The 15,625-nt window shown below is 42.2% G+C and overlaps 1 protein-coding gene across 1 annotated transcript; it reads right to left on the reverse strand.

The window, feature by feature from the left end:
• Positions 1–379: 379 nt before the first annotated feature.
• Positions 380–13,494, reverse strand: sts (steroid sulfatase (microsomal), isozyme S). Its single transcript, XM_072434131.1, has 9 exons — positions 13,315–13,494; positions 12,849–12,970; positions 12,608–12,730; positions 10,991–11,396; positions 10,215–10,351; positions 4,219–4,356; positions 3,577–3,736; positions 2,326–2,447; positions 380–760 (listed from the first exon to the last, which is right to left on the reverse strand). The coding sequence occupies exons 1-9, from the start codon at positions 13,479–13,481 to the stop codon at positions 408–410; spliced, it is 1,728 nt and encodes a 575-aa protein (XP_072290232.1). The 5' UTR covers positions 13,482–13,494; the 3' UTR covers positions 380–407.
• Between the last annotated feature and the right edge of the window lie 2,131 nt (positions 13,495–15,625).

Below are 15,625 nucleotides of genomic sequence, written 5' to 3' on the forward strand. Positions count from 1 at the left end.
AAACACATGATGGTGGTTTGCCTCCTGCTGCCACAGCCTCTCCAACAGTCTGCATTTCCCTGTGAGGAATGAGCACTTTGACATGGAGTTATAAAGAAACAAGTCACACTTTTCCAACAGAATTCCCTCCAAACATGTGATCCTGTAATCACTGAGTGGCTGCCCAGGTTGTTAAAACATTTGTATAATTGAGATATTAATCCCTTTGAAAGTTCAGATTAATAAGCTTTAATAATTATGTCAGTCAAAAGGCTATGATGACTATCATAATTTTTAATTTCTTGATTATAATAACTTGTAAATACATGAAAAAGTATTTTTTTTCCAAAGCCAAATGATTCTTTCAACTCAAATCTCATTTAAATAAACTTAAAACAACCTTGGACTGAACCAGGTCCAAGCCAGGTCTATGTTTCCCTCTGACACTGGCAGAACTGGGTGATGGAGGAGCAGCAGGGCTGGAGCCAGGGTTTGGGCAAGAGTTTACCCACAGACATCTCACTGTCCCTGGGCTTGATCGAGGCACGATGGTCCCTCACCGCCTGAGCCATGGTCTCAATGATGTGATGATAATCTGGTTCAGTGTCGGGACCGAGCGGTCTGGACTCTGAAGGGTCCAGGCTCAAGTCGTACAACAGAGGGGGATTGTGGGTAGTGACATAATTAGGTGAGCAGAAACAGACGTGAGTGTGATAGCAACCGCTGGAGTTCACAGGATAAAAGTTTGGAGTGAAGTAAAACACTTTCCAAACAGAGTCACCTGGAGAACAAATAAAGTATTAGTATTTTAGTTTGAAAAATATGGCTTTAATTAAAAGGTGCACAATGTAACTTTGATAACGAGAAATGCTCGACTTCATGGAGATAGCATTGCTTCACCTGTAACAATGTATGTACCGGTATTATTATTGATTTATTTCTAAGCACGGAAAACCAATAATGAAAGATGGAGTCATGTTACTATCCCCCATATAAACGAGTTGTAGTTATAGAATAAAGAATACAGTCTAATTGTACATAGTTATTTTGTTTTCTCCCTCACGTAAACAGAACAGCCTCTTAAAGCCAATTCATGCTTCATAAGAAGCAAGAAGTTTGTTCAGCAGTAATGTCGTCAACTAGGCTCTGATTGGCTAGACCATTACTTTTGAGTGATAAGACGAGCCACAGCCTCATGCAGGCGCGCTCGCTCTTTTCCTCCTGCGCGGCAGAGCAGTGCCACAGTTACACACATCTCTGTCTATAAACTCTCCACGCTGGGTGACAACCATCACCAGGGGCTCAGAGTCCTGGCACCAGGACTAATGCCGGTCATTGCAGCAGTTTGGGGGATGTGAGCTTTGGGATCATCTGCTCCGTGGCTCAGCTGCTGCCTGCCCTCGTTTATGGATCACAAGTCGAGTTCAGAGATGTGCACGGACTGTGGGGCATTCTGTGCTCAGCGCCTCAAGGTTCTGGACCTGCTTTAGTCTGGGTTCAGTCTGGGCACTGAGGTGATGAAGACGATCTCTCCATGTTACGCAAAACATATAAAGGTGAATTAAATAAAAGAAACAACGCTCTGAAGCTGCATTTCAATGTTTAAATGTTGTGTTTTGTTTATTTTGGGAACAGATTCAAAAATGGTAAATCAAACACTGTTATTGCTCACGTCTTTCATTGCCTGTAAATGAGGCCATGACAAACATCACCCACACAATTGGTGCTTTTGATCATTGGATCACCATAAATGGACTGGCACCATCCCACTCCAGCGGCCAAGTACAGCCTCTTGAGACTAACAATAAGGTCGGAAAGGTAGCGAAATAGTGGAACCGCCCCCTGGAAAAAGCTCCCCTTTAACACTACCTGCGAGGGCAAAATATGACCCGAGAAGTTCAATGACTGTGGAACATTCCAAGTTAACAAACAACAAGCAAGAGACAAAGTGCACCTTTAACATGAACAGAGCAAAAAAATGTCATATAGTATGATTTTTTGATATACTTATTTTTCACACCACAGTTTTTGCTTTAAAACTTTTATATGAGCATAAAAAAATAGTATTTTTGACAGGGAACATGCACCGGAGTGAAGTAGTTTAAATTGGTGTGTGTAACAATAACAGTCGTGATTAAGGTCAAGTTTATTTTTAATCTTTCTAAGAGAAGGTCAATTTTCTTTTATATATTTTTATATTAAGTACACTGGTAGATACTGGGAAATGAGCATAACAATTATAGGATAAATTATAAACTGCTGCAGAAATTAACCCCCTTGTTTGAAATATTTATATATATTTAATCAGCTCTTTTGAAGCTGATGGACATAGATGGATCCACTCACTGTGTTGGGGGCTCCAGCGTACGGCCTGCAGACGAGCGCTGCAGTAGTGGAACAGGAACTCATGGGGTGAACTCTGAGATTCACCCAACAACAGGTCCACCAGGGGGCGCCCATCTATGACTCTGAAACAAACAACTTAACAACTTCAAGAGTCCCATGTATTTCAGAACGTGTTTGTAGAGGCCCGAACTACAGAGTTAGCAGCTTTTATTTTAAAGCCAAAGCCATAGGCCCAAACTAGGACTACACCAAACAAACCGGGACTACGAGGAGTCCAGGAAAAACAAATGACTGGAGTTGAACCAGGAACCAGGGGCCTGTACTGCAAAACTTGATAAGAACGTCAACGAGGACACTTCAATCTGGTTTATTAGTTGTATTAAAAAGCTGGATCACTTGAATCACCCAATCTCATAACTGGCTTCAGACCACATTAGGTTCTTAAGATCGGAATGACAAATCAGACTAAAATCCAGCTCCGCGTGCCAAATGAGAGCAACGCAAGAGGAAATGCATGAGCGATGATGTGTTTTTATATGAACGCACGCAGGGATTTAGAAAGTAAAATGTAAATCGCATTTGCTTGAGCCAGACCTAGTGTTAGAGGTCGACAGATGTGGGTTTTTCTATGGCCGATGCGGACCCTTTTCAAAGTATCAGCCATCGGTTGAATAAAAAAAGTATTGAATTATGAAATAATCAAAGTTCATGAACCCACTTCATAGTAAACGTTACCCAGACATACCAACCCAGATCTGAGCATCTCTGAGTAAGAGAAATTTAGTCAGGAGACATTCGGCCAGCTTTGAAGTTCAAGACTGAACCGGGACTAAACCATGACCAAACTGGGACTAAACCAGGACCAAACCGTGACTAAACCGTGACTAAACCGTGACTAAACCAGGACTAAACCAGGACTAAACAAGGACTAAACCGGGACTAAACAGGGTTTAAACAGAGACTAAACAGGGACTAAACCAGGACTAAACCAGGACTAAACAAGGACTAAACCGGGACTAAACAGGGTTTAAACAGGGACTAAACAGGGACTAAACCAGGACTAAACCAGGACTAAACAAGGACTAAACCGGGACTAAACAGGGTTTAAACAGGGACTAAACAGGGACTAAACCAGGACTAAACCAGGACTAAACAGGGACTAAACCATGACCAAACCGTGACCAAACCGGGACCAAACCAGGACTAAACAAGGACTAAACAAGGACTAAACCGGGACTAAACCGGGACTACCTGTCTTGTGGTAGCTGGCCTCTGCTCAGCTGCACCACTGTGGGGAACAGGTCCATGTTACTGGTGGGTTTATGAAGCTCAAGTCCAGGAGGGATCTTTTCAGACCATCGGACCAGTCCAGGGACTCTGATCCCGCCCTCGAAGTTTGTGGACTTTCCAGCTGCAAAAGAAAAATACACAATTTATTAATCACTACAAATTTTAAACTAGGATTTGAAAAAAATATTTATACATTATTCTAAAACTAATTTCCATCAATATCGGAACAACTAAAACCACACTGTAAAATTAAATTACATTTTCAATTGAAAATTACATTTACATAAATACACTATATAAAAAACACTAGCAGGTGTGGTCTGGTCAAGTCAAAAAGGGACATTTAAACTCAAATGAAAAAATATTTGTGCCACCCGTTTTCCCAGTATGAATATGGGAAACCAGGACTGAATTTAAATAATGTATCTACATTGTGAGCCAATCATAAGTTTAGTTTATTATATAGCAAAAGGCTGACAGTACCAGGCTGGGATAATGGACATTTTCACTAATATAAATGATCTGGGAAAACATTTGTGGACTTTCCTTTGGTAATTCCTTATGAAAATATCACTGAATAATACAGAATACTCCATCATACACCTTTATAGATGCCGTTGGAGCCTCCGTGTCTCTCTCCAGTCGCAGACACTTCCTCCAGGTGAGCCCCCTGATCAGAGGTCAGATACACCACAGTGTTCCCACTCAGCCCCAAACGGTCCAGAGTCTGTAGAATCTGACCTGGGATCCGCATAAAGACAAGAATATGTCAATCAGAAGAGGTTTGAATAACACAAAATGGGATTCCCGAAAGTGTAAAAGGACATTCAAACTTTGAGCTACGTCACAAACTTGTTTCAGCCTCACAAACCCTTTGACCCTCACTAGTTTTCACATGCACGCACTCGTCAAAATGTAGTTTAGCAACGCATTTGTGATTGTTAACATGTTTTACCACCCCGAGTTGACTTAAAAGAGACAAGCTCCCTAAATCAACCGTCCTTAAAACCATCCCAACAGAAGTGCTAGTAAATGCCATATTCTTTAAAGTCACAATTCACTCCAAAAACACCAACTAACCCAGTGTCACGGCGCTTTTCTTTGGCCCGCCTCGCCCTGCACTCCCAGTTTGTTTCTCAGTTACTGCGTTGTTTTTACTGTTCGACACTGGTATTTGTTTATTTTTCACTTAACCTTTTACACTTTCAAAGAGCCTCTTTCCGTTTATTTCAATTTCAGATTTCATGTTGATTATGTACCCCCTGTATTTTGTCTTGGAAATAAATAGCCAAGGTTTTGAATGACAAATGAAGTGGCCGTGTAACTGTCCTTCCCTCTTAGTGAGCAGGTTTGTAACACTCACACTACGCCAGCTCCATTCAGATGTTGCAAATAAACATAACATTAAAAAAAAACATTTATAATCCCAATACAAATGTTGATTCACTGAGATTTGACAGACCGATTAATCGACAAAATGACTAAAAGCCTAGAGCTAGCATTAAACAGAATTCATCAAAAGACTTAAAACATCACAACGTGGCTAAAAGCGGAAAAGATGAATTTAGCAGATACAGGATCTCCGAGTAGTACATTTGTAGTAGTACACTTTAGTTTAACAGTTTTGCAGTCCTCGTTTCGCTCGAGGCCGTGTCGTCTACAGGGAAAACACATTCACTTAACAAAAGAAGCTGAATTAAGTAAAGTAACTGAGGCATGGATTTGTAGTCCTGTCAAACCCTCTCAGGACTACAAAGAGCAAAGGTCAGTGTTTACAACCCCCTGCCGCTTACTGCTAACAGCTAATGCTCTGATTTAGATCTGTGTAACAGGGCTGTCTGCGGCACAGTCAATAAACAATGTAGTCATTTGGAAACGCATCGACTGGTAAGAGTTTCCGGGAACTAGGTCCAGACCAGGTGTAAATCTTTTATCAGGGGTTTAATAGTTTGTTTTTAACCCCTCTTCTCAATTCATTTAATTAGGCGACATGGTGGCGGAGTGGCAAGCACTTTCGCCTCACAGCAGGCCAGACTGAGCTTTTCTGTTTGCACGTTTCTCCCCGTCTCTAGGTGGGTTTCCTCTGCCACCCAAACATGCACAGAAGGTCAAATCTACGGCGCTGACCAAGTCTAGCACAAAGACCTGGAGATGGGAACCTTCCTTTTCCTGTGGTTGCAATAAGGTCCGTTCATATTTGGAAGATGGAGGGCAGGGGCCTAGTTAACTTTGGGAGATTTACTGAATTTGTAAGAAACGTATCCAAACTTATGATACAGAAATACTGGACCTTAATATTTGCTATAGATTTGCTCCACAATCTTGCGGCTGGGTGTGGAATGTGCCTGTATTGCACAAAATTAACCATAAAAGGGCCGAAATATCACTTTATAGTGGGAGATTACACTAGACATTTCAGTATTATAATTGAGATATGCACAAACAATCACATCTTTTGGGTAGAATTATGACAACACTTTATGAAGCTATTGTGACAAAATTTCACGTTTGTTCATTCTTGGTGAAATAAAACAAATCTGTGCTAGTGTTTGTTGGAGAGGCCCAGTAATTGCAGCCGTATGATCTGATAATTAAATAGGAATTCTAAATGTTGTATTTTCTAGTGAACCAATCTATTGAGCCAAATAATTAATGATTTAAACTAACACAAATAATGCAGTAATTCTATGTTGTTTCCATAATCGATCAGCTCTACCTCAACCCTGCCTGAAGCTGTGCAACGTCAATTCGGGCTTTGGGCTCCTCCTCCTGGTGTCTGTCGTGCAGAGTATGAGCTGTGATTACCTGCTCACGATGGCATTTCAGACATGTTTGATATTTGTTTTTTGTATCTACTATTGGTAAACTACAGACCTATTTCAAATCTTCCCTTCGTCTCTAAAATCCTTGAAAAAGTTGTAGTAAAACAGCTTTGTCGCCACCTGCAGGACAATAACTTATTTGAAGTTTTCCAGTCAGGGTTCAGAGCCCACCACAGCACTGAAACTGCACTAGTTAAAGTCACAAATGATTTGTTATTAGCCGCTGACGATGGACTGGTCTCAATCCTGGTTCTGTTGGACCTCAGCGCAGCGTTTGACACCATTGACCACAACATTCTACTGCAGAGGTTAGAATGTGATGTAGGTGTTGGAGGAACAGCCCTCAGCTGGTTTAAATCCTATCTATCTGATAGGTACCAATTTGTTAATGTAAACAAGAGCTCCTCACCAAGCTCTAAAGTAATTTACGGTGTGCCACAGGGTTCAGTACTCGGTCCAATTCCGTTTACTCTTTATATGCTGCCATTAGGCAACATTATCAGAAAGCATGACATTAACTTCCACTGCTATGCAGACGACACTCAGCTGTATTTATCAATGAAACCTGATCAGAGCGATCAAGTAGACAGACTTAGTACTTGTGTGAAGGAGATAAAAACCTGGATGACACTAAACTACCTGCTTCTTAACCCTGAAAAAACCGAGGTCATTGTGCTTGGCCCTAAGCATCTACGAGACGGTCTATCTGAGCAGATAGTTACGCTGGACAATGTTAGTGTAGCCTCTAGTTCTACTGTAAGAAACCTTGGAGTCTTATTTGACCAGGAGCTCTCATTTAAAGCTCATATAAATCAAGCCTGTAAAAATCCTATTTCCATTTGCGCAACATCGCCAAAATCAGAAGAATTCTGCCTAAAAGTGATGCCGAAAAACATATCCATGCATTTGTAACGACTAGATTAGACTACTGTAACTCCCTGCTTGCAGCGTGTCCTAAAAGCTCCATAAAAAGCATTCAACTGGTTCAAAATGCAGCAGCAAGATTACTAACAGGAACAAAAAGAAGAGAGCACATTACGCCGGTGCTGAAGTCTCTTCACTGGCTCCTGTCGAGTCTAGAATCAAATTTAAAATTCTACTCTTGACCTACAAAGCCATAAATGACATGGCCCCATCCTACCTCAAAGATGCTATAGAACCATATCATCCAAACAGAGCTCTTCGCTCTCAGAATGCCGGCCTTCTGGTGGTCCCAAGAGTCTCTAAAAGTACTGTAGGAGGTAGAGTGTTTAGCTACCAAGCTCCTGTGTTATGGAATCAGCTCCCGACCCATGTTAAATATGCTGACACAGTCTCTTCATTTAAGTCCAGGCTTAAAACGTTCCTCTTCGAAATCGCTTATGGTCAGACTAGTTAGGAACAGAAACATAAACCCACAGCTTTAGCTACGCTGCCCTAGGAGTAACTGTGCTGGGGGAAGTATGACAGCTTGAGCACTATCCTCTTCTTCTGACTACTTATGCTATCAAACAATATTTATTTTTTAATTCCACTTGCAAACTGTTCACCGCCTTCTTTTTCTTTCTCTCACTCCTGAGGACCTGTGGACCCAGATGCCCCTCCCCTGGTGAAGTGGTCCCTGCCCTGTGTGGACGGTCCCTCTTCTGCCTGAGGAGTGGGTCCAGTTCGCCTCAGTCGGTCCCTCTTCTGCCTGAAGAGTGGGTCCAGCTCGACTCAGACGGTCCCTCATCTGCCTGAAGAGTGGGTCCAGCTCGCCTCAGTCGGTCCCTCATCTGCCTGAAGAGTGGGTCCAGCTCGCCTCAGACGGTCCCTCTTCTGCCTGAAGAGTGGGTCCAGCTCCAGTCTCCTCGTGTCCGTCTGTCCGTCTGTGAGAGTCGGATCTCTCCTTCACTGGAACTCCTCCAGGTTTCTACGCTTTTTTCCCAAAGAGTTTTTTTTTGTAGTTTTTCCTGGCCGAGAAGGAGAGTCTAAGGACAGAGGACCCTGGGACATCGTCCCTCGCCACCACAGACATTGTTGATTCATTTCTCCCTGTGGCCCTCAGAGGCGACTGTTGTTGTGATTTTGGGCCTTACAAAAATAAATTGATTTGATTTGATTTGTCATGAGTCGTGCAGTACGAGCACTGCTGAAGCGGCTTGTACACAGGAAAATACCGCTGCAGTAGCACTGTGCAGTACAGTCCTGGAGCTGGAGGCAGAGGTGAAGCGGGACAAGAAGCACCTCAGACACCACTTCTCACAAGTTTAAACAAAGCAGTGCTAAAATGTACAGTGCCAACTAACAGTATATATGGTTTTGAGAGTGTAAACGTGCATTTAAGATAAGATAAGACAGCCTTTAATGTCCACACATGGGGACATTTTGGTGTTACAACGCAGGTAGATACAGGGGGAAAGGACAGATCACTTATTAACTTATTTAGCTTGTAGAGGGGACAACGTGTACGGCCTTCAGACAGGTCAGTGCACACATATGTCCTCTGTCTCATGTCCCTCGTACAGTGTGAGCAGAGGAACATGTACGGCCTTCAGACAGGTCAGTGCACACATATGTCCTCTGTCTCATGTCCCTCGTACAGTGTGAGCAGAGGAACATGTGCGGCCTTCAGACAGGTCAGTGCACACATATGTCCTCTGTCTCATGTCCCTCGTACAGTGTGAGCAGAGGAACATGTACGGCCTTCAGACAGGTCAGTGCACACATATGTCCTCTGTCTCATGTCCCTCGTACAGTGTGAGCAGAGGAACATGTGCGGCCTTCAGACAGGTCAGTGCACACATATGTCCTCTGTCTCATGTCCCTCGTACAGTGTGAGCAGGGGAACATGTACGGCCTTCAGACAGGTCAGTGCACACATATGTCCTCCGTCTCATGTCCCTCGTACAGTGTGAGCAGAGGAACATGTGCGGCCTTCAGACAGGTCAGTGCACACATATGTCCTCCGTCTCATGTCCCTCGTACAGTGTGAGCAGAGGAACATGTGCGGCCTTCAGACAGGTCAGTGCACACATATGTCCTCCGTCTCATGTCCCTCGTACAGTGTGAGCAGAGGAACATGTGCGGCCTTCAGACAGATCAGTGCACACATATGTCCTCCGTCTCATGTCCCTCGTACAGTGTGAGCAGAGGAACATGTGCGGCCTTCAGACAGGTCAGTGCACACATATGTCCTCCGTCTCATGTCCCTCGTACAGTGTGAGCAGGGGAACATGTGCGGCCTTCAGACAGGTCAGTGCACACATATGTCCTCCGTCTCATGTCCCTCGTACAGTGTGAGCAGAGGAACATGTGCGGCCTTCAGACAGGTCAGTGCACACATATGTCCTCTGTCTCATGTCCCTCGTACAGTGTGAGCAGGGGAACATGTACGGCCTTCAGACAGGTCAGTGCACACATATGTCCTCTGTCTCATGTCCCTCGTACAGTGTGAGCAGAGGAACATGTACGGCCTTCAGACAGGTCAGTGCACACATATGTCCTCCGTCTCATGTCCCTCGTACAGTGTGAGCAGAGGAACATGTACGGCCTTCAGACAGGTCAGTGCACACATATGTCCTCCGTCTCATGTCCCTCGTACAGTGTGAGCAGAGGAACATGTACGGCCTTCAGACAGGTCAGTGCACACATATGTCCTCCGTCTCATGTCCCTCGTACAGTGTGAGCAGAGGAACATGTACGGCCTTCAGACAGGTCAGTGCACACATCGTCGTGAGTTTGGGCTCTCGTCGTACGAGATTCGGAAATAATTTGGAAATTCATAAAATTGTACAAAAATCGCCGATCTCATTTTACCTACGCTCCAGTCCACTTCGTGTACCGCGTCGCCATAGAGACCGTGCGAACTGGAGCCTCTGAAATCTGCCGAGGTGAACAGTGCCGTGTGGACCTGGAGGAAGTTGACGAGCAGCAGGAAAGGCTTCTCTGCACTCCTGGAAATAAAACAAGGAGTGTTTAGGACGAGGAGGATTATTCAACTATTTCAAAAGTTGAATAATGTCAATTTTCTTGTTGAGGTGCGCCACTTGTTTTGGACTCTACGAACATTGCATTGCCCGAAATGTTCCACAGTCCGACATTAAACAAGGCGTTTTCATGAATTTCATTACAGGTGTTCCCTTGATGCCGGAATTATTCTCCCAGGGCTTTAAAAAATAATAAGTGGAATGATAACTTATTTAATTTGACCCCAAACCAAGGCTGATTACACAATGACTGACACACGATTAAAAAAAGGTATTGACATAAGTATTTAAGAACCAAAAGGTGCAACTCAAAATGACAGGAATGTAATTTGAAGGTCGGTTAGCCAGGAAAGTTCCTTTGTGCACCTTCAAGTCATTATTGATCACAATCATACATTTTGTAATCCCAAAGCAAAGAACAGGACCAACATTGCTACATTTATTTGTAAAGAAATGAAGAAGCAGCAGACTCATTTAAAAGAGTGTATGATTTGTGTTTGGAACATAAATGCATGCGGTATTAAACTACTGAGAGTTAATGGCGTCATAATGATATTCATCGTGGATTAAGGTTAGTATTGAAAATAACACTCACATTCTCCTCACCTCTCCATGAAATCTACAGCCTCTTGAGTCATTCTTTGGGTCAGATTCATCGTTGAGAACGGCTGCTCCACAATTTCTCCATTTCTCATCAAAATACAATTCATATACGGGACGACCAATAAGAACGCTGCGAGAAAACATGTGACCATGGCAGCCAATGACGACAGTCCAATCACAAAAACTCTCGGGAGTAGCCCAAAATAGTAAAGGATAAAGGTGGAGATTAAAACAACTGCAAAAGTTTTGATTGGAAGATATATGTGGAACTGGAAAACGGTGCCGTGTCCGGGATGGCAGTCACGGAGATTGGTTAAAGGAATTCCAAAAAAGTATTTAAATCCGAGTTTGTTTGGGTGGTGGCAGGGGTCTGAGCGGTTTTCACAATTAAGGCCCAAGTGCCATTTACCTGGAAATATAAGAAATAAATACATCATAAAAAGGAGTTTGGTGTATACAATTGCACTTAAGAGGTAAGGATTGTGAGAGAGGTCAGATGAAATGACACAGAAGCAGGAGGACATTTTGAAGTTGGGCCTGACCCGAGGATGAAAGCAATATTAAGGTTTTATGATAGTGTAGTATGGCATTTTAAATAATACAAACTTTTGTATCTCCTAAACTTTATTTATCATCTGTGGTGGCACGATGGCGTAGCAGTTAGTACTGTATATGTAGCTTTCCCTGAAAATTAAAACTCAAACACAATGCCTATGGGGCAAAGGTCTGGAATAGACATTCTGAGACAGGCTCCCACTGTGTTTAAATCTAAGATAAAGACTATTTTGTTTAGCCGCGCCTATGACTGAAATACTTTTACCTGGTTTTTAATATTTTAAATACCATGCTAATTTGTTTTGTTTTTATTTATTTTGACATACACCATTTTATATTTTCATAAACTGTATTGTGTTTTTTTAATGTGTTTTTAACATTGTAAAGCACTTTGAATTGCACTTTGTACGAATTGTGCTCTATAAATACATTTGATTTGATTTGATTGATTAATTGACAACTGTGAAGAGGCGGAACTCTCAGTTGTACCATTTTGATTACTCAGCCATTTTAGATCAATATTGTGGTGTAGAATGTAAACCACAATAGTAGAAATTGGTTACAATAGTAATGGGGTTGCAGTAGTACTATATTTTTTTATTGATTAACCCTTTTACAAGGGTGACCTGGGCCAAAGGGAAAGACACGACAGCACACAAAACACAAATCAGCACGTTTAAAAGCAACATTTTCTAAAAGATATTCTTTGCATCTTAAAAATCGCACGAGACCCTCAATTGAACCCAGCTCTCCCCTCCTCAAGTCTGTTTGAAGGGCGTTTCAAGCAGCATAAGAGAACGCTCTCTTTCCCCAGTCAGTCCTTACATGGGCTTCGACAGGCTGTACAAGTCAGGTGAATACAGGGCTTAATGACCCTCCGCTGTATGCAGCAGGGCACAAGTACCCACTACTTTATGAACTAAAATCATCCAATGTGTGAACCTCCTGGCACCCAATGAAGGCCACCCAGGCCTGGCATAGAGGTCACAATGGTGGGTGAGCCTGCCACAAACTGTTGTAAATCTCTGAGCACTATGATATTATAGTAGAAGTAGTAGTACTTACCAATGAGTGCTGTCTCGTAGCCCTGCTTTTGTGCGATGGAGGCGAAGGTGAGCTCAGATTGAGGAAGTCCTCCAGAACCAGCGTTAAAAAGAAACACCATGGTTAATCCCGTCCCATAAACACCTAAAGAGAGATTATGTTTGATTAAAACAGAACTGAACCAGGATCAAACTCAGGTTCAACTTCTATCAGAAGGTGCTTTGAAAGATGCTTAATAATACAAATTAAAAGTAGAATGTACCCGATCGTATGGGGTATCGGCCAGTGAGGAAAGCAGCTCGACTCGGAGAACAAAGAGGAGCCGCTGCTATGTGATGAGTTAACTTCACTCCCTGTGACGCCAAACTGTCAATATGAGGAGTCCTGGAAGCAATAAACGCCATAATCAGGACTGAACCAGGCCAACCAAGGACTAAACTGGGACTAAAAGTGCAAATCAGACAAGACCAGAGCAAAACTAGGTTAATCCAGGTGGAAACTAAGGGTGCGTTGACATTTGATTTGGTCCAGTTTAGTCCTGATCTAAACTCCGGTTCTAGTCCTGGTTTAGTTCTATTTGAATCCCATTTGTGTCCCAGTGTTGACGTGTTGTGTACACATGTTAACCAGGTCTCAACAAGGACTCAACATTGACCAAAACTGAACTAAACAGGGTCAGGGGGTTAAACTGGGACAAAAATGTCACTAAACCAGTTTCTATATTTTACTTGAGGGTCTTGTTGCCGTAGCACCCCAAATCTCCAATCCCGAGGTCATCCACCATCATCAGGACAAAGTTGGGTCTTGGTGGATCCAAACACCAGATCTGGTTTGGATCCAAGACCAGGATAAGGAGCAGGAACAGGTTCTGAGGAAAGACCCACAGGGACCTCATCTCTCCTGGACAATGTGCGCTGGCTGCTGGAACTAAAGAAAATAGTCACAAATGAATAATTACGTCAATAAAGGAGTCAACTAAGATTTTAAAACTTAAGTGGGAATAAATATATATATTTATAATTATGATGAACACTAAGGTTGTGTCTCAACAAGGGGTGATTTACAGAAGCATAACAACCTGAATTTCTGCCAATAAACTGCTTTCCCAATTACTGCCAAGAGTGGAACAGCAACGGGTATGACATTTAAGGCTGTTACATTCGTGTTTCAGGTGCTCTCGTCTCAAGCATCTTCAAACTACCGCTTATGTAAATTTTTAGCTCAAAGTTCATTAAAATTACATGGAAACAGAAAATAAACACAGATTTTTTTCAGAGCACGGCCCATCAGATTACTTGCATCAGATATTGCTGTTTGCAGGTAATTTAAATTGTATTAAAAGGTCCAGAAATCAGATAAGAATAAGATTTGGTGCACGTGAACATAGCCACTGATAAAGATCAGTCATTTCTGAACAAACATGATCATTTCTTTGGGCTCACAGTCAAACACAAAGACATAAGAACAGGGGGCCTACAAAACCTTCAAGATAATCTAGCTACTTAAGACACGTAATGGTTTTATGTATGTTTTACATGTACAAGAGAACTTTGATCATCAAAAACGCCAAGGACATGTGTGAATAGTGGATTTTTAGAGATACTGTTGCATTTTAAAGAACAAAGAACAATGTATAAATATCTTTCAGTCTTATTTTCTCTTGCATTTTTGTCTGTGCTACAGTAGTTTGCACCTTTTTGCATAATACCCCTTGTCAAATCTTACACAATCCTAAATCTGACTACTTACATCAAATGTAACTGTTTAATTGGCATTTCAATAATCTGATAACCCGAGAAATAAAATAATGGTACAATTTTGGTGTGTATCCTTGTGGTAGAGGCTAAACTGTTGCTTAAGTTGGAGTACAATTATATTACTCAATAGAAGTACAAAGTAATGGTTCAAAAACAAAAAAGTAAGTACTTTTGGCACATTATATAAGATGAAGTTGATGTAATTATAATTAGCCGGATAAAACGTGAAATAATGCAATGTATTTTCAAAGGATCAAATCTGAAGGAAGGTTGCAAGAACTACTATTGTAAATGTTGAATTACCTCAGCTGTAAATAGTTAACCACGTGTTATTGCGCTTATTATAAAAAACATTTCAGAATTTTACGAGTTTGTGCGCGTCCAAATCTAACGCATAAAACATCCACGATATAATGACTTTACTGCTAATGATGGACCAAAGCACACATGCTCTGGAGGTCACGTCTGTGTCGAGAATGGATCTGCTATATCGGCGTTGACATAATCGAGTAGATTTATGATTCATGGAGTCGATTTAAGAACAGTCACGTGACAAACACAGCTACAGCGTCATTAGAGGCGCGAGGCTCGAGCCTGGATCTATTATATTATAGAGCTCGAGTCTTTCACTTTGTTTGTTTTCTGGATCATTGGTGATAAATATTTGCTGGTTCCTCTTTGAGAAATAGATGTGATCTTTCACTAGAATAACCTCTGCAAGTCCTAGATTTTACTGTAATTTTACAATAATTTCACTTCTAATATTACAGCCCACTTTATTGTACAATGTAATTTGCTTTAAATACTAAGATTGAGTGACATTCTCACTAATTGATCTCAAATATTTGTTGATCATCAGAACACATTGAATGGATGAGACCAGTGTTGTGTTAATGCTGAATTAAGAATAAAGAAGCAGTAGTCCTGCCTTTCTTAGACCAGCAGATGACAACAGAGTGTCAGCTGTAACACGCGCCATGACAACAGAGTGTCAGAGTGTCAGCTGTAGCACGCGCCATGACAACAGTGTCAGCTGTAACACGCGCCATGACAACAGAGTGTCAGCTGTAACACGCGCCATGACAACAGAGTGTCAGCTGTAACACGCGCCATGACAACAGAGTGTCAGAGTGTCAGCTGTAGCACGCGCCATGACAACAGTGTCAGCTGTAACACGCGCCATGACAACAGAGTGTCAGCTGTAACACGCGCCATGACAACAGAGTGTCAGCTGTAACACGCGCCATGACAACAGAGTGTCAGAGTGTCAGCTGTAGCACGC

This window comes from Eucyclogobius newberryi, unplaced genomic scaffold (assembly GCF_026437365.1).
Source record: "Eucyclogobius newberryi isolate DKJ021-1_F unplaced genomic scaffold, fEucNew1.0.hap1 SCAF_1, whole genome shotgun sequence".
Lineage (NCBI taxonomy): Eukaryota > Metazoa > Chordata > Actinopteri > Gobiiformes > Gobiidae > Eucyclogobius > Eucyclogobius newberryi.